We start from the raw sequence: 23642 nt of genomic DNA on the forward strand, positions 1-23642 counted from the left end.
TCATTATGATCTCATCAGAATACTTATAGTATAACTGACAAAATGTTAGAAAAATTATTACCTTTCTAATCTCATTAACAATTCTTAACTATTTCTATGTTATTCCCATTGCATTACAAAATGGGGATTAAAACAAAAACCTTGTCATTTTTTAAAGAATTGAATAAATATAAGATAGATTATAAAAACTTGTCAAGGAACCATTCTATACATCATGTTGTATTCTGGCAGATATCTTACTATAGAGGAAAAACTAAATAATATTGAATGGGTAACCAGTAAAATCAGAAGCAACAGTCAGTGAGACCTTCAAAGTCTGTTATACAGGATAATTTAAATAAATTATGCTTGATTAGGACTTTGTAGATGCTGGAAACTGGTGCGTTGTTGCTCTGATGAAAGCAACTCTTCTTGAAGCAGGTGCATTGTTGCTAGTAACGAGTCCTTTTCTTTAACAGATGTTTGTATTTCTTCTTCTAAGTAAGTAATCTTTTGTAATAGCTTCAGATTTTCAGTTTCTAATGATGTTATATGTTCTGAGGAGAAATTCTGATTAGAATCTTGTATCTGAGAGACCTTTTCATCTAAAGATTCCTTAAGTTTCTGGTTTTCATCCTTCAAACTGGCAACTTCTGCCATAAGCATTGTATAATTCTCTAAAGTTTCAGCTTGCTTTCTATTAACAGATACCAGTTCTTCATTCTCATTATGTAACTGTTCAATTATTCGACTAGAAGTACTAACAGAACCATATAAAGCTGCTTCTAAGGTGTTTTGGTCTTCACCTGATGAATTTTTGGTAATCAAGGATGATTTTGAGATCCTTTTGTAATATTCGCTCTCTCTAGCACCTGTTGGTCAAAAGAAATATCACATTGTATGAGAGTTAACATTTTTAAATAATATAAAATGGAAAAAATAATTGAGGGAAGTTCAAATCTAGAATGTCTGAAAGTAAATTCTGAAGTTCAAATCTAGTTCAGAATTTACTTTCAGACATTCTATAAGTGTCAGTTTGATTCAATACTGGACACCTCAGTTAAAATCATTCAAAAAGTCTTCTCTGAGCACAGTAATTGCTACAGAGTATTACTGAGCACCAGTAGAGAATTTCTTTGCAATGTACAGCAGTAAGATTATTTATATTATGAAGAGGAGCTGCCTCCTAGTTATTTGCTAGCTCCAAAAACTTAGGTGTTATGTAGCTTAGTATTACATCCTAGAAACTACCTGAGTGCATGTGCAAAGACAGATCATTTGAGTATGAGAACTGATCTTTTTATTTATATCCAGCACTGTGTTTAGTTGAAAACTCATTCATTTAAATAGAAGTTATATATCACTTAAAATGTGTCTTTTGACTCTTTTTTTTTTTTTTTTTTTAATACATTTTCTCCCTTTGATTATTTACTTTCCTAATGAGTAAACACATTTCTGAACCTTTCTTCATGTTATATCAACATTAAATAATAAATTAAAACTACATATATGCTTCTTCTTCCAAATTATTCAGAAATACAAACATGTTTACCTCTGATATGAAAGACTCCATCCCCTCCACGATCGATTATTGAACGATGCAATGAAATTACAGTTGGTGGTTGACTAGAGTTGCCACAGCTGGATGGACGGTCTTCCTGTGAAATAGTAACAGTGATAACTAATGTAAAATGATTTCAGTATTATAGATTTATAAACATTAAACCTTAGATTTTTAAGGGTTAAAAAAAAAACTGGTTTTCTTGCTTTTTGTTAAGGACAATATTGAGAATACTGGGTTGGCAAGAATGTAATTTCGTTTTTCACAAATAGATAGAGCTATGATCTTTTTGAATGACTTTTGTCAATGTTATGATTTTTTTCCTTTTGACATTTGATAGCCATTACTTTTAGCTTACTTTAGAAGCAAATTGTACGTAATTTTGTTCACAGCTATTAGTTCAGTGTCAACTTTAAGATGGAGTGTAAAAACGAACATTTTCGCCGTATTTTGATTCTTTATTTCCGTAAAGGAAAGAAAGCTGCTGAGGCTCACAAAGAGATATGTGAAGTTTATGGTGCTGATGACTTAAGAGAATGCACATATCATAATTGGTTTTAAAAATTCCATTCTGGAGATTTTTCACTCAAATATGACCAATGTTCTGGTCAATCTACTGAAGTTGATGATGACCAAATCAAAGCCATAATTGAATCTGAATGTCATATTGCAAGAGATTGCAGAGAGGTTAAATGTATCACACACGATAATTTAAAATCATTTAAAATGTCTTGGACTCGTTGAAAAGCTTGATATTTGGGTTCCACATAGATTGAAAAAGACTCACTTAGGTGATGAAAAATAGATTGTCTACAATAACATCAATCGAAAACAATCATGGTCGAAGCATAATGAATGAGCACAAACTATATCAAAAGTTGAATTGCATAAAAAAAAAGGTTATGCTGGCAATTTGGTAGAATTACAAAGGTGTTGTGTATTGTGAGCTGCTTCCCAGAAACCAAACAATCAATTCAGAGGTTTACTATCAACAACTAATGAAACTGGAGAAAGCAATCAGAGAAAGACGGCCAGAATTGGCAAATCGTAAAGGAATCATATTCCACCATGACAGCGCTAGACCACACACATCTCTGCTAACTCATGAAAAATTAGGAAGTGATGTCACATCCACCATATTGCTCTGACCTTGCACCATCAGATTACCATTTATTTTGAAGTTTGCAAAATTCTTTCAATAATAATGATATGAACTGAAATCACACTTGCTTCCATTTTTTTGCTGATAAGGACCAGAAGTTACATGAAATCATGAAGTTGCCAGAAAGATGGCAAAAGGTCATCAAACAAAATGGAAAATATATAATTGATTTAAGTTCATTCTTTGTATGAAAAATATGACTTTTATTTCACATTAAAAAATCGAAACTACTTTCTTGCCAGCCCAATAGTTTCTCTGCTTTGTGCATAGTGTACTTTTAACAACAATATGAGTAGAAGTCTGAAGAAATACTAGTATAGTTTATAATAACAAATATATACTGTATAAGTAACACACACGTAACAGCTGATACATTTTGACTAAATTAAAATATCAATAAGACATTCTTTAAAAAGTGTGTGTGTCTGGTTGTCTTATATTTACTATGCTATACAAGTGAAGATGTTCTTGGAGCAATTGTTTTCACAGTTGGATGCCCTTCCAGTAACTAATTACTCAACTATAAAGAAGTGGTACTTGCTATCTGTTGAGCAAACTTTGCCTTCCAGTATATGACATCATTCAACAGTTGTAAATGAGTGTCACCATCATAGAAGCTGTCATTCATTTCCAACTTTCTGGGAGAACATGTTCAGCCATCGCAAAATATTACCTTGCCTGGAAACAGGTGAGGATTGGTAACAGGAAAGGCATTTCATCATCATCACCATCATTGTTTAACGTCCACCTTCCATTCTGACATGGGTTGGATGGTTTGAGAGTAGCCAGCCAGGCAGAAGACTACACCAGGCTTCTGTGTCTGTTTTATGGCGGGATGCTCTTTCTAACACCAACCACCCTGCAGAGTGGACTGAGTGCTTTTTACATGGCATCAGCACGGGCAAGGTCAGTTTTAGCATGGTTTTTACAACTGGATGCCCTTCCAAATGCCAACCACTTCATGTGGCACCAGCACTGGCAGGGTCACCAAGTAACTTGTAAGATAAGGCATCTTTGAGAAGGGAGGGGACATTGGAGGAGGTAATTTTGCATCAGATGATAAAAGTTAGAGTGTGACAGAAAGACAGAAACAGGTGTCTTAGGGGGTACATAGTTGGCCAACCAGAGAGAGAGAGAGTTAACAAGAAAGAGGACAGAAACTCGTGAGAATAAAGAAGGAATATATCCTCAAACTGGAGGCCTGGCCTGAATACTTGCAAACAGAGCGAGCTTCACTAAAGGTGGGGCAGTGATGTTAAACCGTGTGACAGATTAAGTCTGTTACCCAACTTAGAGAGGCATTAAGCCTTTGTTATTTCACTTTCTGGTACTGATTTTATTGAACCCTGTTTTCTGGCATGCACCTCTAACTTGACCCTAATATTTACATTCCATACCCCTGAAAACAGTCAGTTATCTGTTCAGTAGCTGCCTATAGCAGCAGTGTCCGATACAACAGCTTGAAACTGTAAAATAAAACAATTATTCAATAGCTGTCCAAAAAGCCTTACCTGTAATGTCAGTGTCAGGTCTTTGATGCTGATATAGAGTGGCATGAAGACAGGAGGGAGCTCGTCCTCAATCAGATCAGTTATATTCATAAGAGCTGACATCTGGAATGTCAGGTTGATGTCAGCCAAGTCAATGTGTAAAAATCCCCGCTCTTGTCCAATGAGATCATTCTTTAATTCAGCCAGACCAGGACCAATCATATACTTTAGTCGTACTGGGAACTGGGCTGTTGACATTGATTTTGTCTCATACTGTAAACCTAATACAAAACAACAACAGCAGATTTACCAGCCAAATTGGATGAGAAATGTGTTTAAAGTAATAAATAACAAACAGAAAACTATTCAGCTACCTATTAATTGATAGACAGAGGAACCTGTCCCACATATTGATTAATGTAAGCTGAGATAGAGGAAGACGTATAAAATGTTGACAAAGTTAGATAATAATGATTTAGGTAATGAAGATGTTACAGAAAACATTTAGGAAACTTAACCTTCTGTAAACTTAACCTTCTGTAAACTTAACCCACAAGATTATGAAACATCAGTGAAATCTAGTTGTGACAAGGCTGTATTCTCTCCACATCTATTTCTTAATTAACAATGAATGGATCATCAGTAAGACTACATCAGAGGTATTATGTGGACACTTTCCCTCACATTTAGAACTTGAGTGTACACTTGACTTGGTAATCTTCTCCTCAAAGATAGATTATCTACAGGAGAAAACTGATAAGCTGAACAGTTATGCACTGCAGACTTCACATCAATAACTCAAATACACAAGCCATGTGCATGTTCCAACAACCCATCACCTATCACAGCAGATGGCTAATCAATGAGCCAATTAGAAGTTAAGTGACTTGTCCTTAGACACAAAACAATGCTGGTCAAAGATTTGAACAAGTTACCTTTCAGCTGGTAATTTAGCATGTCATTGACTCATATACCTGCTACTCAAATTACATTTTAGAAAATGGATCTTTTATCTTTTACTTGTGTCAGTCATTGGATTGTAGCCATATTAAGACACTGTCTTGAAGGGTTTAGTTGAATAAATTGACCCCAGTACTTTTTTTTTTTTTACTTTTAAATCTGGTACTTTTTCTATCATTGTCTTTCGCCAAGTTGCTAAATTATGAGGGCATAAACAAACCAACACAGGCTGTCAAGCAGTGGTGGGAGACAAGTACAAACACAAAAACACAGTTTCAATCAGCCAGATTCTTTCACAAGGCATTGGTCAGCCTGAGGCTATAGTAGAAGACACTTGCCCAAAGATGTCTGGCAGTAGGACTGAACCAGAAACTACATGGTTGCAAAGCAAGTTTCTGAACCATACAGCCATACCTGTGATATACATTTAAGCTATTGACTTCATTAATGGAATAGAACAATAGGGACCCTTAGGAAACAATGTTAATTTTACTACAAAAATATACGAAAAATACCTTTTGATGAGGTAAACTTGCGATGGAATCCTTCCCAGCTGAAACCTCTTGATTCAGCAACATCAATATTTTGTAATTGACAACGTAACACAGTACCACTTCTCAAGTTCTGGACAAATGCTTCAGTTCGGCTCAAATGGAAGATTGAAACATTGATCTGAAAAAAAAAAAACGTATGCAATGATTTGATTGAATTTAACTTATTGCTTCACTGTGTAGCTTCATTTTTACTTTACACAATATGAGCTTGCATTGAGAAAGGACTTGAAATTATATGCTATTGAAATAGCTGCAAATGTGAGGACATATAATGATAGTGAATAATATTGATTTGCTAGAGATATGTTCAACTGCCATCAAATAGATGTACAATCAAAGGCAGTCAAGCCAAGACTATCCCGTTTGGGTTTTTTTTTTTTGTTTGCAATAATAGTGTACCTCAAGCTACATTACCTAATGTATCCTTTCTTTTTTATGATACTAGTGTAAGAGATTTGACTGCTATTTCTAGCAGGTCAACTGATTAAATAAAGGTTCCTTCATTGGCTGGAGATAAAGATGAGAAGCAAGTTGGTGATAGGGATAGAAGTGGATCAATGGGGCCAGTGTAAATGGATGTAACTTATAGGGTCTAAAAATGAAACATACAAAGTCATTCAGAAACGTAATATACACAAAACATCATGTTGGTGGTAGGCCAATTATGGATTAAAAAAAAAAAAAAATTTTGTAATTAATGAGTAAGCATTTGAAGAAACAATATGCAACATAAATATTTAGCATACTTTAGGAAAGTGACAGAAAATATAAACTATTTCCAGATGAGTAATTTATAACAGGCATCCACTAATACGTGAAACTTCTTCTCTATAACAAAATCTGATATTTTTGTAACTGATATGTTGATAGTTAGTCAGGCAGAACTCTCTCCTTCCAGTATATCTTCACACATTATGACTTATTTTCTCTGTTTTACATCTATTTTGACATGCTCATGCTAGGTATCTGTAGAAAAACATCACAAACTCTAGGTTTCTTTTTTAGGGCTTGAAATACCTCAACCTCTGATCATTTGCTGACCATCTACAAAACTCTAATAAAACTCATATTGTAACAACTGCTCACATATCTGGAACAGAGCACATTCAAGAGAAGACTGACACACAAACACTCACCAACACACTACTGGTATAGACTCACATATGTTTTGTATTTTCCTCCCAGCCTCTTCTATAACTACTGCAATAACATCTGTTTCTCTGAACTAGTTGTCAAGTAACTGAAGCTCATAAAGAACATTAACTTCATCAACATCACTAGTTTTGTGCTCTAGCTTTTAAACAGATTTTTAAAGAATGATTATTTTATTTAATTTGAACATCTGTATATTGTTGGTCTAATTGTTTTTACAGCTGCATGTCTTTCTTAATTCTAACAACTCAACTATGAAATAAAAGTAGAACTTGTTACCAGCAAGGCAGACTGAAGCAAGCAAAGTTATGTGCCTTTGCCACAAACACAAATGATTAACTGTAGTAAGTGCATGGACACATGCCCAATAGTCATATATCTTCACTTTAAACACACTGTGCCACATCATATTGGAAAAATAAGTGAAAGAAAACTTTCATATGAAGTTATTGCAAAGCTAACCACATAAAAGGAGAAAATATAAATAACACATACTAGTTGCTTTTCTCGAGCTGTTGATGTAGTTTCTAAACTGCTGTCTTGGCTTGTAGTTTCAAAAGAGCCCTGAGCATCAAGAGTTTGTTTTTTTTCAAATGCAGGAAGTTCTTCAGCGTCTTCTAATGACAGATGTTCAAACGACTCATCATCTGAAGAATAATCAGTCTGACCTGGTTCCAGGTCTTCACTACCAAGCAAAGAATCGTCATTTAAATCACTCATGGACCTCAACTTGTCAGTAAAATTTGACCAAGCTGTCGATAAAACTTTTTTCTTTTCACTTTTAAAACTGGATTTGCGTGATGTAACTGCTGGCCCAGCACTTTTAGCATCTGAACTGCTTAAGGAACTTATTGTTGAATAAACAGTGTCTGAAGCTGCACTATATGTTACGAGTGACATAGGCATTACAGATTCTGATGCACCTTCACTACTGCAGAGGTTAATGTTTGGAGTACTGTTCTCTAATGCTGTATTCAATGGTTGCATGCTATCTTCATGGATCAAACCCTCCATTAGCTCTCCATTCATACTTCTATGCTTGGAGATATTTAAACGAGAATCACTGTAAGATTTTGAGATGTAACTTAAGCTGCCATCATAGTTGTTCATGTCATCTGCAAATAACATAGAAATTCATTGATGGATCAACAAACAATACAGCAGGAAATTATTACATGTTCTTAGGAAGAATTAATAAAATCTATAATGATTATAATTAGACTTACATTGATTATAGATAACAAATACAAAATATTTATGAAACTTGACAGATGAGTGAAAGCAAAAGAACAGAAATAACACATTATATATTAGTGGTGTTTATAGAAGGAAGGATTGTGTTTGGGAAGGTGAGAGGATGTTTGATGTGTGTGTGTATGATGATGATGATGTATATATGGAAAGGTGAGAGGGTATTATATATATTTGTACCCCCTGGAGGGAAGCAAGATCAAACAAATGACAGTCGTGCACATTAACTTACTGTTTGGCCAACCATCCAATTCTGCTTGCCGGTCAGGAAGCGACAGTTCTGGTATACTTCCTTTTATGGTACTGCTATGAGCCTCAGTCATGTTTCCATTATGGAATGAACTCTCAGATGGTTTACGGAAAACCATCGCTACTTCAATGTCCTGCACAAATGTTGTTAAAGAAACTGATGAAGATGCCAATGTTCCGGAGAAATATTCAGTGTCAGCATCTAGTTGTTTTTGAAAGGTTGTTAAAGACTCAGCAAGCCGTAGCATGAACAAATACTGGTAATGTGTGATTAGGACTTGAACTTTTGATTTGATACATACTATTGCACAGATGTCAGTGTGGCCATCATTATCACAAAGTGTTGTTGAACTATCACTATCAGCTAATTCAGAAGTGTCACTATAATCCTGACTCCCATTCAAGTTAGAACTGCCTTTATGGTCAAATCTACTCTCTCCTTCCTTCTTCCCCCTACTTTTACAGGGCTGAGTTCGCCAAAACCAAAATGTCACTGGGAAAGACTCTAGAAAAGGAACAGGCCGAGACTTGCGTGTGGTGAAGTCCATCCATATCTGATCAATATGTACATTCCAGATATCATATGCAGCATCCAGCTTGAGACTGTTGGTTTTCAATCTTCTCCTGTCAGCTATTTCAGCTGCGTTTGTAGTTGTGTTAGTGCCAGACAATGACAACTTGTAGTTTGTCAACACTTGTTTCACATATGAGTCTATGTAGGCATTAAGACAGTCCTTTTCTAAGACATGACTACATACATGTTGTGGACACACCAAAAGTTCGTTCTGATCCATTGGGAACTCTGTTGATTTAAGTAGACAGCACTGGCTTTGTTCTTCCAGTGCTAGTAATAGTTTCTCATGACTGGTGTCTTCCTCACTCTGTTTATTGGTTGCTGACATTTTGGAGATTTGAACTAACAGAGTATCTGGTCGCTCAGCTACTTGTGGATAGGATCCACTTTCAGCAGGGATTAATAGCTGGAGATAAAGAAAAATAAAGAGTTAGACTGGTTGTTAGTAAAACATGTAAAGAGAAGGATCTCTCCAGCCAGAGCCCTTCTTTACTAATGTATTTCACTTAACACATTCATTACTTTCACACATATTATGTTAATCCAATGTTATTTCTCTAACAATAATTTATATAGTTGATATTGTGGGAGGTTATTTAAGTAGCCTTTGTTGTTTAGCTCTAGGCTAGCCCTGATCATGTAAACCTATGGTCAAAAACAATCTAGCTGTGATCACTCCTTCTTATTTTCTATGGGCAGTGTATTCAGGACTACATAATTCAATGTGTCCTTCTTTTAACACTGTAGGGTGTGATTTGAGGAGAATTTGGCTACTATTATTTGCAGGCTGAATGATCATATAAAGGTTCTCTCATAGCTTTAAATAGTTAATATTTGAATCTAGATAGAAAACTGTTTGCTGGTGTTTCATGTCTGCAATGTTCCTAATGGTCAACCACTCCCAACAAAGATTCAACTAGCAAAAAACAATGAATATACATCAGTGACAAGAGAAAAGATGGAGAATCAAGAGGTCATAAGCCTATTAAAAGGTTTTACAAATTTAGTCTTTAGAAATAGTAGCTGGATGCTGATACTGAATATTTCTCACTATCAGCATTTAGCTGTTCCCTCTAACCATTACAAATATTACAATAATAAAAACATTTTCAACAAAACAGAAGTACTTCATTAATTTAGGAATCTAATTATGTAACTAAAAATTTCACTTTTGTGGGAACTGAACACTCTACAATAGTTGATTCAGTAGTCAAGAAGACAACCAGAATTCTAAAGAACAAACACCAGTAAGTAAATAACTTGATGGATTTTGATAAATTTCAGGAATGAAAGAGACCCAAATATGTTTTGGGAACCAAAGTAGTCCAGATAATTATATGTTATTGACATATGCAAGGTGAACAGATGTTTCAGGGGCCCAAGCGACACAAGTATCATGTTATTGGTATAAGCAGACATAAACATCCTTTCGATTCTCTCATACTTGACCCAGTGAAATATCAAGGATGTGATAGCTGGAGCAACTAGAGGGCTGCACCAGCAGTCAACTAGTACTCATGTTCAGCTGAGTAGCTTTGAGCAATGTGAAATGATGTGTCTTACTCAGTGACACACTGCACCACCCAGTCCAGGAACTGAACCCATGAACTTATGATTGTTAACTCAGCCCCTAACCACTAGGCCACATGCTTTCACTTTAGGAGTGACATGAATAAGTTACACTATTATTTGCAAACACAAATGAATCATTTATGTTTTAAAAATATTATAATTTCTAGTGAAACTGTTTACATTTCTGTAGGTATTAGGCCATCCATAGATAAATTCCAGTTTTTGATGATCACAATGCCTCACAATAAGAGACGAAAGGAAATCAGATTGTGTGTCTTTGATGCTGTTCTCAAGTCTATGAAGTAACGAAAGTGAAGTGAAATGAATAGCACTTAAATCTTCATTGAAAATTTGACAAGATTGAAACTCATTACAATACCACTGCATAAAATAAGTGCAGAATCTCATGTTATAACCATAAAGTTTTTTTGACATATATAATGGAAAGTACAGCAATAATACTAGGAGCAATAAAGATAATAATTGTTGGCCCTAATCAAGCAGACCTATGATCAAAAGCATTCCAACCAGAATAATTATCATTTTCCAAGATTTGAAGGAGACTTGACTACTATCTCCAAGTTGAATGACCACATAGAAGTTTCCTAGTTGTAGTAGTAGTAGTATCAACAGCAAAGTCAACTTACTTTCGGCATTAAAGCTTCAAATTTGATATCAATGTGTTCACGAGGTCCATCTGTATTTTCTTTCTGCAAAACAAAGGTGAAAAACAGTTGTTAGTAAGATACACAAATGTTGTTATCTTTGATTTACAAGAGACAGTGCAAGGTGTCTTAGTTGTCCATGCTTGCTGATCAGCTAGACAAAGTGAGAAGACAGGAAGAAATAGATAACATCTACTTAATACATACAAAACTATTAGAGGACATTCATCATCATCATCATCATTTTAACATCTATTTTTCCTTGAGAGAAAAGTTGAACCTAAGAAGCATCAGTTGTGGTGTGCAAGAGAGACGATTGCACTGGTATGGTCATGTGGCGAGAATGGATGAGGATAGCTGTGTGAAAAAGTGCCACACCCTAGCAGTTGAGGGAACCTGTGGAAGCGGTAGGCCCAGGAAGACCTAGGATGAGGTGATGAGGCACGACCTTCGAACATTGGGCCTCACCGAGGCAATGACTTCTGACCGAGACCTTTGGAAATATGCTGTGCTTGAGAAGACCCGGCAAGCCAAGTGAGACCATAACCTGTGGCCTATGCCAGTGGTATAACCAGCCCACTTATGCATACCTTTCCTTCGTTGGACACTAAACTCTGCTTGCGAAGACCTGTTGAGGCAAGTGAAATCGAAGTCGAACTAAATTCAACAACTGGCACCCATGCCAACGTCGTCTCCTTCATTGGACACTAAACTCGGCTTGCAAAGACCTGTTGGGGCAAGCGAAAGCGAAATCGTGCTGGTGGTACATGTAAACACATTCGAGCGAGATTGTTGCCAGTGCCGCTGGACTGGCTCTTGTGCAGGTGGCACGTAAAATACACCGTTTGAGCGTGGCCAGTACCGTCTGATTGGCTTTCGTGCCGGTGGCACATAAAAGCACCCACTACACTCTCGGAGTGGTTGGTGTTAGGAAGGGCATCCGGCTGTAGAAACTCTGCCAAATCAGATTGGAGCCTGGTGTAGCCATCTGGTTCACCAGTCCTCAGTCAAATCGTCCAACCCATGCTAGCATGGAAAGCGGACGTTAAATGATGATGATGATGATGATGATGAAAGAGAAGAGCTAACATAAATACTAACCAGATTTTTGGACAGCTGCAACACAAAATAGTTAAGCCAGAGGAGTGTAAGATAGTCGACTCTCAGCTGTACAGGGTTTAACAATACATACAGATTAGCATGTGGCACTGAAAAATAGACAAAAAGAAAATCAATCCATATAAAACAAAACTGATTCAATGATTGGTTATAGAGAAGCAGAACAAACCAGAATTTCCCTCTTTATTTTCATTTATGATCTGGATAAACTTCTACTTACCAAATAGTGAATAAATTTCATGAAGGCTTGATAAGGGAGATTAATGGACATGATAGAATTTGCTTGGCTTTCCTCTAGGTCAAAATGATCTAAATTCACATCTTCCATATTAATTTATATTCCAAACACCAAATTAAATTGAAAAAGTTATTTAACAAATTCTTCATTATTTTCAAAAATAAATGGAAAGAAGATAGTATATATCAATAGAATTATGGTAACAAAAGGGTCGAATCATATAACTGATTTACTGACGTTGGAAAGACATCATTACTCAGTATGTAGATGTATCTGTATGTTTGTGTGTGCACGCACGTCTGAGTACGATCAAGTATATTTACTCATATGTATGGCGGTGAGTAGTTGTAATTGCACGTGTCCATGTTTGTGTTCAGTCATAAATATGGCTGTATAGTAAAGGAGTTCACTTTGCAACTGCATGGTTTCGGGTTCAATGTCACTACACAACACTTTGAGGCATTTGTTTTCAGCTATAGCCTCAGAATAACTGAAGGCTTGTAAATAGAAACTATATGGAAGCTTGTTAGAAGCCTATTTCTGTTTTTGTGTGGTAGATTTAACCTGCTGTCCAGTTTAGCACCTTCACCTGGCCCATGGGTACCGTTAGCAAAGTACACTCTTGCAAGTATTCAACCCAGGTTTCTAGTTTTAAGGTACCTTTCTTTCACTAGTTTCGGGGACCTTGAAAAGGGGTCATAGTGCTACCTTACCTAGCTCTGACAAAATAGTAAAAGAATAAAATAACACCAAAAAACCATGTGTGAACTAAGGCAGTTTTTACAATAAACTGTTGCAGAACAAATAGACAGAACAACTGTGAGTGTAAAGGTTACTTACCTGGCAAATTGACTCCCTCAGGATAATAATATTCAGTGAACTCCATGTGTAAAATTGGCATATCTTGAGGTAAATGTAACACCCTCTTCTCTGAAGAGAAGAATTTGTGAGGGTTGTTTCTCTTATTATCAGCTGTGGAGATACAGAAAATTGTGAACTCGTCCACTTCAAGAACAAAGCAGCTCTCAAGTAAACACAACCTCTTCTCCCCACCATGAGAAGATCGGTTTGGCACACTTGATCCACTTCCTGATCCAGTCACTTTCTCATTGGCACTAGAGACTGTGGATGACATTTGAGGTTTAGTGCTACTACTATTTGTATTGATACTACTACCAGTTGAAGATGATGATGGTGTGGATGATGTACCTTGAGGTTGATCTGTAAAATAGTTAATCAATACACATAAATTACTGAACATGATGGATACTACAAATAATCAAACATTAGTTTAATATTAGAAAGAGGACAAAAAATTAATAAGAGATTATCTTAAGCCTTCTACTTTTATAGCAGAAATGTTCACCACTCAAGAACTGTGGATGTCTTCTTCACTTCTGCTCTTTTTGCTTTTTTTTTATGTTCCTCTTTTCTCTCTTTTATATTATTATTTCTAAACTGTAGGCAATGAGCTGGCAGAATCATTAGCATGCTGGGCAAGATGCTTAATGGTATTTCATCTGTCCTTACATTCTGAATCCAAATTCTGCCAAGGTCGACTTTTGCCTTTCATCATTCCAGGGTCAATAAAATAAGTACCAGTAGAACACTGGGGTCAATGTAATCAACTTACCCCCTTTCCCCATCAAATGACTCCAAGAATAAAGACATTGAGAGCAGCCTTCAATAGGGACATAACAGCCTAGTTTTAAAGACTCAAATATTGTTCACACCAAAGTAACAATATTGCTTCTCACCCTTTCTAATCCTGAACCACTCACAACTAAAACCCACACAATCTCAGATATAATTTTTCATGGTGACCTTACACATACAATATTGCCAAAACCATGTCATTAAGCATTAGGGGATCTATTTTAGAATAAACAAATACTACAGCCCTAATTAGTTACTGATTCTCAACAAAATTTAAGTAAATATATACATTGGAGTACATCAATGGAACAGTACTGTTGTTTGCATACTAACATCTTAGACTGCATCCAATCAAACATGATTCACTAGCTCACAAATATGTTGGTTCCACTCATTGTCACTTCTTTTGCAAAATGAACAGTCTCTACTTCTCTGAATTAGCTCTTCACCCAAGCCCTTTTATCCAATCTCACATTCACCAGTCTCACTTTCACCACTTAGACCTCACAATAAGTATTTTTCCCAGCCCTTACTGGAATAACCTTTCCTACTACTAACTCCAACCTATGCATGTTCACATTAAATATCAACAACAGCAATATCATTGTTCGTAGAAGGCCTGCCACGAAAGTTAAGAGCATTTCACCCACTTCTCTGAATAAAAGCTTTTTTTTTTTTAATTCCAACAATTAATAGGAATGGACATTAAACTAGGGTGAAGAGATGAGAATTAAGTCTATCTTAATTTGAAATATCAAATCCAACAGGAAAGCAACATTATACAGAAGTGTTCATGTATGAAGAATTACCTGTTGAGTGTGAAGGGGACTGTGATGGAGATGACATTCCAAATGCTGATCTGGCCCTTTGAACCTCCTTTTTGTGACTGGCAAACAATCCACCAACCCAATGGTTCCGTGAACCAACCTGGTCACTGTATCGGTACCATTGCTTTCGTTCTCCACCTACAAATGACAAAAACAAAATATGTTAAACTCTGAGGTGGAAATTGGAAACTCTTATTGGTGTTGTAACAGCAGCTTTATGCAATACATTGGTTTATACAGAACCATAAAACAGCTGAAATTATGAAACAATGCACCCAGCTCATTTGGTTGATAGTATCACCAGCCACAGTAAAAAAATTGGCAACCACTTCCCAAGCTGGACTGATGGAAAGAATAATATACAAGAAAGAAGGAGGAGAAATGAAGGGAATGATATTTGAAGAATTTTAAGATGTAAAAGACTCTAACAAATAAATTCATGCTCAATTATCCAAAGTACACTCATACAGAGGATCCAAACACACACACACACACACATACACACACACACACACAAAATAAACATATATATATGTAGAATGCATCAGTCACAGCTAGAAGCCCTTTTAGCTAAAAGGAAATAATCCCTATAAACAAACAAACTCTTCAGCAGATCAAAATAAAGCAAAAGTTGGGGAGGAAAAGCAATATGATAGGGGAGGACAATGCGATGCAGGCTGAAAGACAATATCTGCACTTTATCAAAAACCTCCGCTGATTCTGACAAATATAAGAAATAATTTTACACAATGATAGATGATACTTACTCAAGGAATTACAAAGAGAAGTCAAACCTGAAACTATATGGTTGCAAAACAAACTTCTTAACTACATGGTCATGCTCACATCTGTTGCATGAATTTAGAAACTATTTCAGTATTTTAAATTTGGCTCTCTGTGGGCTGGGTATATCTGGAAATTTAAGATATTTTGCTGCACCGTTTATGCACATTTTAATTAGGCTGTCCAACTGATCAACTATATTTCAACACTCTAGAGCAGAGTAATGTATAATTTTAAAAGCTTTCAGTTTAAGGTTTCTGTTTGAATATATATAAAAATCTAGTGATGTAGGATTAATTCCCAGTTGGTTATCTATTTTTATCTATATCAATTTGTTTAGGTTTGGTGATGCAAACAGGAAAAATAGAACTCAAAACATGAGTGTTTAATGTATATTTTTATTAATATTTAGCAGAAGCAACATATTTATTCAAGGGCCAAGAGTTTCATAAGAACGCATGAAACTCTCAGCCCTTGAGTTACTTTGTTGCTTCTGCTAAATATTAATAAAAACATCAGTTTATTTATGCATTGCCTCATTCAATATGTGTACTCTAGAAAAATGAAAACCAAGTCCATAAAAAAATATGAATGAATGTTATTAGTTTAAATCAAAGTTAAGTAGGCTTCCACATTTTCGTAAAATAATGAAGATGATTTCTTTCCAGTATGTTTGAGAAGAGATCTGGTGTGAAATTATTTGTTGAAACAGTTAATGTTGTATTTTGGTAGAGTCATACTGGCTATTAACTAAACACATGCACACACACACACAAATACTGCTGTTTACATCACCCTAAGAGTACTAAAAAGTTAAATCATAGATGTAGGGTTTGGTCAATGATGCTTTATATGGTTTTACCAATGGAATAAGAGGGAATAATTATCTAAACAGAAGATGCCTGATGCAAAGAAAATAATGTAGTGATGGGAGAGGGGACTATTATGACTCTACCAAAGTACAATGATTGAAAAGATTATCACTTATGCTTAATCATAAGTAATTAGATATACATTACAAACATATGATGGGAAATGGAATGCTGGGAAGGCAAGGGTTGTTTTGGTAGAGTGTGTAGCAGAGCTTCATGCTAGAAATGTTCTGATTTTTTTATAGTTTCCAATAAGAAAAGTAAGGCACTACAAGACAGTGTGTTAGGATAATTATTTTAATGAACTTAATCATAGGATAAGGTATTAAGTCACCTCTTAAAGGACATCAGTATAGTTTATAGATTTTCTATTTCTTTCGTTACCTCTATTTACCCATCCCCGCTCTAACCTATTAGAATTGAGTTACAAAAACATTTTCTCTGAGTGATGCATATACAACTTGTTATTGTCTTTCTTCTTAAGTAACAGCTCAGAAGAAGCTATGGTATGTTTAATAAAACAGTGGAATCTGAGGAAATTAGTGCTTTTAATGAGGCCAGTAGAAATATTTCAGTATTTACATTTCCTCTACTTCCACAAATCTTCCTAAACAATTATCGTAAATATTCAAATTTATCTAATTTAACCTTGTTCAAAAGCCCATTTATAGTAAGTCCTATTATTATTGTCAGGAATAACAGAATATCTGGAACCTAAATACTACAGGGTGGCCCAAAAGTAGGTTTACAGTTATCATGTAGGCACTTTAAATTTCTTTTAAAACATTTTATTACATTTAAATTTCTATCTTACAATTATCTAAATTAGCATAGAATAATGGTTTCATATTTTTTTATAATTAAGATCTAAACTGTTAATATATGAATACGAAAGAGATAGTTGAATAACTGTAAGCCTACTTTTGGCCCACCCTATATCAAAAGTCTAATAACTTTTTTTTGCCCTAGATGGTTACATTTTTCATTAATCCTAATTAATGGAGTTGTTTTTATTCTAAAACTGCAGATAATGTCACAATTTTTATTCAAATATACATTTTCTAGGATAGACTCATAAAAGAATCAGTTCACCACTGAATTTCATTATTATTAATCAATAATCTGATCCCATAACCAAATGATAACAGTCTATCTTGCCCCTGCTATAATAAATGCACTCCCCTTAAAATATATATCACCAAAATTCCTTCAGAATGCTGTAGAAGTTTTAAGCAGATGAAATGGGTCGTAGAGAAAGAGATTTAGGCATTCAAGAAGCAACAAGGTTAAATCAACTCACCTCTACTCATTATCAATGCCTCATCTGGAAGTTATAAAAAATGTTAAGAGTAATTGTAAAAACAATTTCAGACTAACTGGAAACCTGTCCGGAGAATTCTTTCTCCACCAAGATGTGTAGGGTGTTCTTTAGTTGTGTAAGAGATTTAAGCTACATTTGGCCATGCTAGAGCAATACTACAAAGAAAGCATGACTAATTCTACATCAGCAAAGCAACAAATTATAAAGCAAAAAGAAAGGGGTTATATTGCAAATGCCTAATGAAATAGAATTAGTCTGTTAGAAGAATATAAGGACTGTGTCTGAGATACATTAGTGAATAAGTTGATAAAACATATCTAGAGATAAAATGTCTTTCTCAGTCATTAATAATTTTCTGATAAAATCATATACTAAGTATTGTTGAAGCCAATCCCAACTGTCATTAACTTTGATTAATGAGGTCAGAGGAGACAGTGTCATCACTGAAATTTCATAACATGTTACATCAGAGTCGATATATCAAAGTAACAAATTAACATTAATTAGTGACACAATATTTAGTCTGGCATGTTATATACGTGGTCACAGTAACAACTGACTCCAGCCCCACAAGGAATCTAGCTATTCCGTCAACTGCAGCCCCACCCACTCATACAGCTTGTTCATTCTAAAAACTACCCCACATATAGTTAAGTCATTCTGACACATGAGAGGCATAGCTATTTTATCAGCTTTCACATAAGCAGTCAAGTTGTTGCAGTTTAACCCTGGGTTAACCCTGATCAAGCATACCTACGATCAAAGCCATTACAGTCATGACCGTTCTGTCCTTCACCAATAGTTCATTGTATTCAATGAGTAGCATCTATTTTTTAAATGAATATAATGCAATTAGAGAAAGATTTGAATGCTATTTCTAGCAAGTTAAATGACTATATAGAAGTTCTCACTTTGACTCATGTAGTCTGATCACTTACACAGCTGTCTCAGTCAAGACCCGACAGCTGTCTCACACATAGTCTAGTTATATAGATAGCTGATCCATATAAAATCTAACTATTCTGACAGCTGTTCCATACATATAATCTGACCAAATAGATGTCTATCCTACACAAGAGCCAACTGTTATGACACTTTCCCACATAAAGTCCAGCTATCCCCACTAAGATATTGTAATTCTGATAGTTAATCCATATTTACAAGACAAATTCTTGAAACTGTCAATATGAAATTCAGTCATACTAACCATTATCTCACAAGAATAATATCTCATTTCAATGGAACTTATCCATTCTCTTCTGACAAGGAGAGAAAATTATTCCAAATATTTCAGTCACCAATTTGTGATTAATTAAAATTAAAGAAATACACAAAAGGTTATGCAAACCAATGATGTTAGATGACCAAACATTTTGTGTACATCTTGAAATATTACAAAAGTAGCAAAGCAAATCACACAAAGCAGCCAAGTAATCCACTCAAAAGATGAATATATTAAATAAGTTAAATTACCTGCAGGATTGAAGGGATAATAATCAATTGACAGCTTGTTGAGAGTCACCTGCATGGCACCACCCTCAATTTTAGAACAATATGTTGTGGCTGAATCTGGAAAATACAATAATGAATGACTGCAACATTAACTGCTAAAAACATTAAATGAGGAATCCATACAAAACAATGAACTATAAACATTTGATGAGAAATTCATATACTGTAAGTATGCAACGGGAAATTACATAGTCATCATCATAACCATAAAAATCAGTGTTTTGACATCCACTTTTCCATGATTCACATGGGTCACAGAGTTTGTTAAGGCAGACTTTCTATGGTAGGATACCAACCTTCACCTATTTCCAATTAAGCTAATATTTCCCCCAAGACCACACATTTCCACAGAATATTGGAAATGAAGGACACTCTTGCATAACAGTGGCAGTCAATCACAAGATGTTATAGCAAGGTGACAGTAATACACACACACACACATATATACATATGATGGACTTCTTTCAGTTTCCATCTACCAAATCCACTCACAAGGCTTTAATCAGCCCAGGGTTGTAGTACAAGACACTTGCCCAAGGTGCCATGCAGTCCTGAGCTTCAAATTCAACACTCTCAAAGAATTCTCAAAATGGACATTATTATTGAAATTATTATTATTATCACTGAATGAGGTGGCAAGCTGACAGAATCGTTAGCATGCCAGGCAAAATGCATAGCGGTATTTCATCAGCCATTACGTTCTGAGTTCAAATTTCGCTAAGGTCAACTTCGCCTTTCATCCTTTCGGGGTCAATAAAATTAGTACCAGTTATGCACTGGAGTTGATGTAATCGACTTAATCCCTTCCACCAAATTTGGGGCCTTGTGCTTCCAGTAGAAAGAATTATTATTATTATTATTATTATTATTATTATTATTATTATTATTATTATTAGCATTCGACTGTCACTGAAGATGGAGTCAGTGAATGTACTCCACATCTTTCTCAAATGCAACTGAAGCTGGTAAGGTAGCAGAGTAAAAAATAGTTTCATCTACCAAAACATTAAGAAGAGACACTGAACATAGGTGTTAAACAACTTTATTAATCAGTCTTGTTGAAAGACACACAACCGATATTTAGGAATATTCTACAAATAACATATTCCACAGAAATATTAACAAAATATCACTTTTTAGAAATGATTGATTCTTCAATCTATAGTAATTTAAACTCAAAGGAAAGCACTGAAGCAATGCCATTGGCATATCTTTAATTCTAAAATACAGCTAATGTCTAGCTACACTGTAAATTATTCTTAGTCAATCACTTCGCTAGGTTATATCATAGAGAAGATTTGAGCCAAAACAGCAACCTATTGAAATACTGATGATCAATTATTATGGCTATCTTACATTCTACATTAAATTACACCTCCCTGGGTTATCTTCTGCTGTAGCTGTTTAGACCCAAATCAACCCTGACTGAGGATGCATATGATCAAAAGTACTCCAGGCTTTTATCTCTTTTATTCAAGCATTGAGTATCTAATACAACAAAATCCAATGTAGTCTTAAACAGCATCACCACTTATCAATGATAATATGGTGTTATTTAAGGGAAATTTAGCTGCTATTTCCAGAGGTCAAGTAACCTCGAATAGACTCCTCTATTTGTGCAGTATTGTACAGGTGGCACGTAAAATACACCATTTTGAGCATGGCCGTTGTCAGTACCGCCTGACTGGCCTTCGTGCGGGTGGCACGTAAAAGCACCCACTACACTCTCTGAGTGGTTGGCGTTAGGAAGGGCATCCGGCTGTAGAAACTCTGCCAGATCAGATTGGAGCCTGGTGCAGCCATCTGGTTCACCAGTCCCCAATCAAATCATCCAACCCATGCTAGCATGGAAAGCGGACGTTAAATGATGATGATGATGATGATGATGATGTTGTCTGTAATTAGATGGACTGAAACTGTCATTAATAATTTGCAGTGTGAGTGATTGGATAGGAATTAACAAGCCTTCAGTTTGGTAGATAAGCGTTCTGCAGATTCAGCCAGGTTGAAGAATCTGAAGTAGATTCAGACAGAAATAACTGAGACACCGTAATTGAAAATGAAAGAAATCAGAAAGAAGTTAATCAATTACCTTTGCGTGGTTGCATATCATCACAGAGATGCAAGTCAATACGACTAGTGATGAGGTGATACGAGGTAGACAGAACATCAAACTTGGTAAACACACGAGAAGCCTTCGATGGATGAACACCTTTGGCCTGTTTCATCATCTGAATTCTTTTCAGTTGGTCTGAAGCAATATGGCCTTGTTTCTGAAAATATTGAAGTGAAAATCTGTAGCCCAGTTCACATGAGAATAACAGAACTCAATATTAGACTGTACTTTCTCAAGTTTTTGATGACAATAATTACAATTAATATTAATCACTCAATGAAAACAATCAATATTAATTACCCTATGAAATAATATCAATAGCTAATCGTCAGTTGAGAATAAATATTCAAGTCATGAATGAGTCAATGTCATGCAAGATCAATGTTAAATGTAGCAGCAGCAGCAGCAGTAGTAGTAGTAGTAGTAGTAGTAGTAGTAGTAGTATGGAGGCATGCGCCGTAACAGTGTGTTGCTGCATCTACCACTATTTGTTGGTGATTCCCTACTCCTGGTGGATGACACCTTAGCACTGCTTGGGCAACAACCTTCCAACCAATGGGTTGGGTTGGTTTGGTGTTGGTAGTCGTTGCCAGTGAGGGTTTTACAAGGTCAGAGTGCAAATCCTACCTCTATTGTCTTTTAATTGCTTTTTACAACATGCAGAGGTAATGTTGAGTCTTTTCTTTGACATGCCAGTCCCCACGAAGCACAATGTTAAATCATCATCATCATCATCATCATCATCATCATCATCATCATCATCATTTAACGTCCGCTTTCCATGCTAGCATGGGTTGGATGATTTGAGTGGGGAGTGGCGAACCAGATGGCTACACCAGACTTCAATCTGATCTGGCAGAGTTTCTACAGCTGGATGCCCTTCCTAATGCCAACCACTCCGAGAGTGTAGTATACTCCGAGAGTGTACTACAGGCATGGCATAGGTGCAGGCGTGGCTGTGTGGTAAGTAGCTTGCTTACCAACCACATGGTTCCGGGTTCAGTCCCACTGCATGTCACCTTGAGCAAGTGTCTTCTACTATAGCCTCGGGCTGACCAAAGCCTTGTGAGTGGATTTGGTGGACGGAAACTGAAGGAAGTCCGTCGTATATATGTATATATATATATATATATATATATATATATATATATATATATGTGTGTGTGTGTGTGTATGTGTGTGTATGTTTGTGTGTCTGTGTTTGCCCCCCAACATCACTTGACAACCGATGTTGGTGTGTTTACGTCCCCATAAATTAGCAGTTCGGCAAAAGAGACCGATAGAATAAGTACTAGGCTTACAAAGAATAAGTTCAGGGGGCGATTTGTTCAACTAAAGGCGGTGCTCTAGCATGGCTGCAGTAAGATGACTGAAACAAGTAAAAGAATAAAAGAATTTATTCAGTGGGATTTGAACTCAGAAAAATGAATGGCAATGAAAAAAAAATCCAAAAACAAACCTACAGAAAAAATAAGAAATGGGATATTAACTCTTTAGCATTTAGACCAGCTATATCCTGCCCAAATATTCTGTTTTGTGTTTAAACTGGCCAGATCCAGCCTCTCATATCCATTCAACTATGTCATAGTAAATATTAAACAATCACATCATTGAAATCTCATTACTATGAAATAATGCATTTAAAACAATGTTAATAAATATGCATTACATCTGGCAGAGTAATCTGAATGCTAAAGGGTTAAATATGAGATAATAAGATAAAGAGAAAAAAATAACATACCTTTAACTTCTCTGCTGCTAGTTGCTTGCTTTGTCGAGCAGATTTCTCAATGACTTCCTGTAGTGATGTTGCATACAGCAAAGCTGCCTTCAATTGTGTTTCAGTTAGCACCCATAGCAGATCATCTAGCAACAGGATCACTCGGGATGAAACAATGCTACAATCTGAAACAAGACACATAAACATACATACAATTCTGTCTTAATATTTTCCATCCTGACCCAAATTGCTTAAATAAATCATTTACCCACCATTGTGAAGGCCTTCCAAAGAAAACAAAACAAAACA

At 35.7% G+C, this 23642-nt stretch overlaps 1 protein-coding gene across 3 annotated transcripts in view; it reads right to left on the reverse strand.

The window, feature by feature from the left end:
- Positions 1–206: 206 nt before the first annotated feature.
- LOC106876333 (bridge-like lipid transfer protein family member 3B) overlaps positions 207–23642 on the reverse strand; it is a 79501-nt gene continuing 56065 nt past the window's right edge. For 2 of the 3 annotated variants that reach the window (XM_089349443.1, XM_014924832.3), the window contains exons 7-20: positions 23355–23518; positions 21590–21770; positions 19459–19554; positions 17965–17988; positions 14992–15147; positions 13367–13747; positions 12271–12377; positions 11152–11214; positions 8342–9338; positions 7354–7973; positions 5668–5824; positions 4214–4473; positions 1532–1637; positions 207–851 (exon numbers count right to left, since the gene is read on the reverse strand). In XM_089349443.1, the coding sequence (XP_089205569.1) occupies positions 343–851; positions 1532–1637; positions 4214–4473; positions 5668–5824; positions 7354–7973; positions 8342–9338; positions 11152–11214; positions 12271–12377; positions 13367–13747; positions 14992–15147; positions 17965–17988; positions 19459–19554; positions 21590–21770; positions 23355–23518 (3821 nt within the window). In that variant the 3' untranslated portion in view covers positions 207–342. The remainder of the gene's footprint in view (positions 852–1531; positions 1638–4213; positions 4474–5667; positions 5825–7353; positions 7974–8341; positions 9339–11151; positions 11215–12270; positions 12378–13366; positions 13748–14991; positions 15148–17964; positions 17989–19458; positions 19555–21589; positions 21771–23354; positions 23519–23642) is intronic. The other variant, XM_014924833.3, reaches the window with a different exon arrangement.

The sequence above is a fragment of the Octopus bimaculoides genome, chromosome 3 (genome assembly GCF_046866305.1).
Source record: "Octopus bimaculoides isolate indiv1 chromosome 3, ASM4686630v1, whole genome shotgun sequence".
Classification (NCBI taxonomy): domain Eukaryota; kingdom Metazoa; phylum Mollusca; class Cephalopoda; order Octopoda; family Octopodidae; genus Octopus; species Octopus bimaculoides.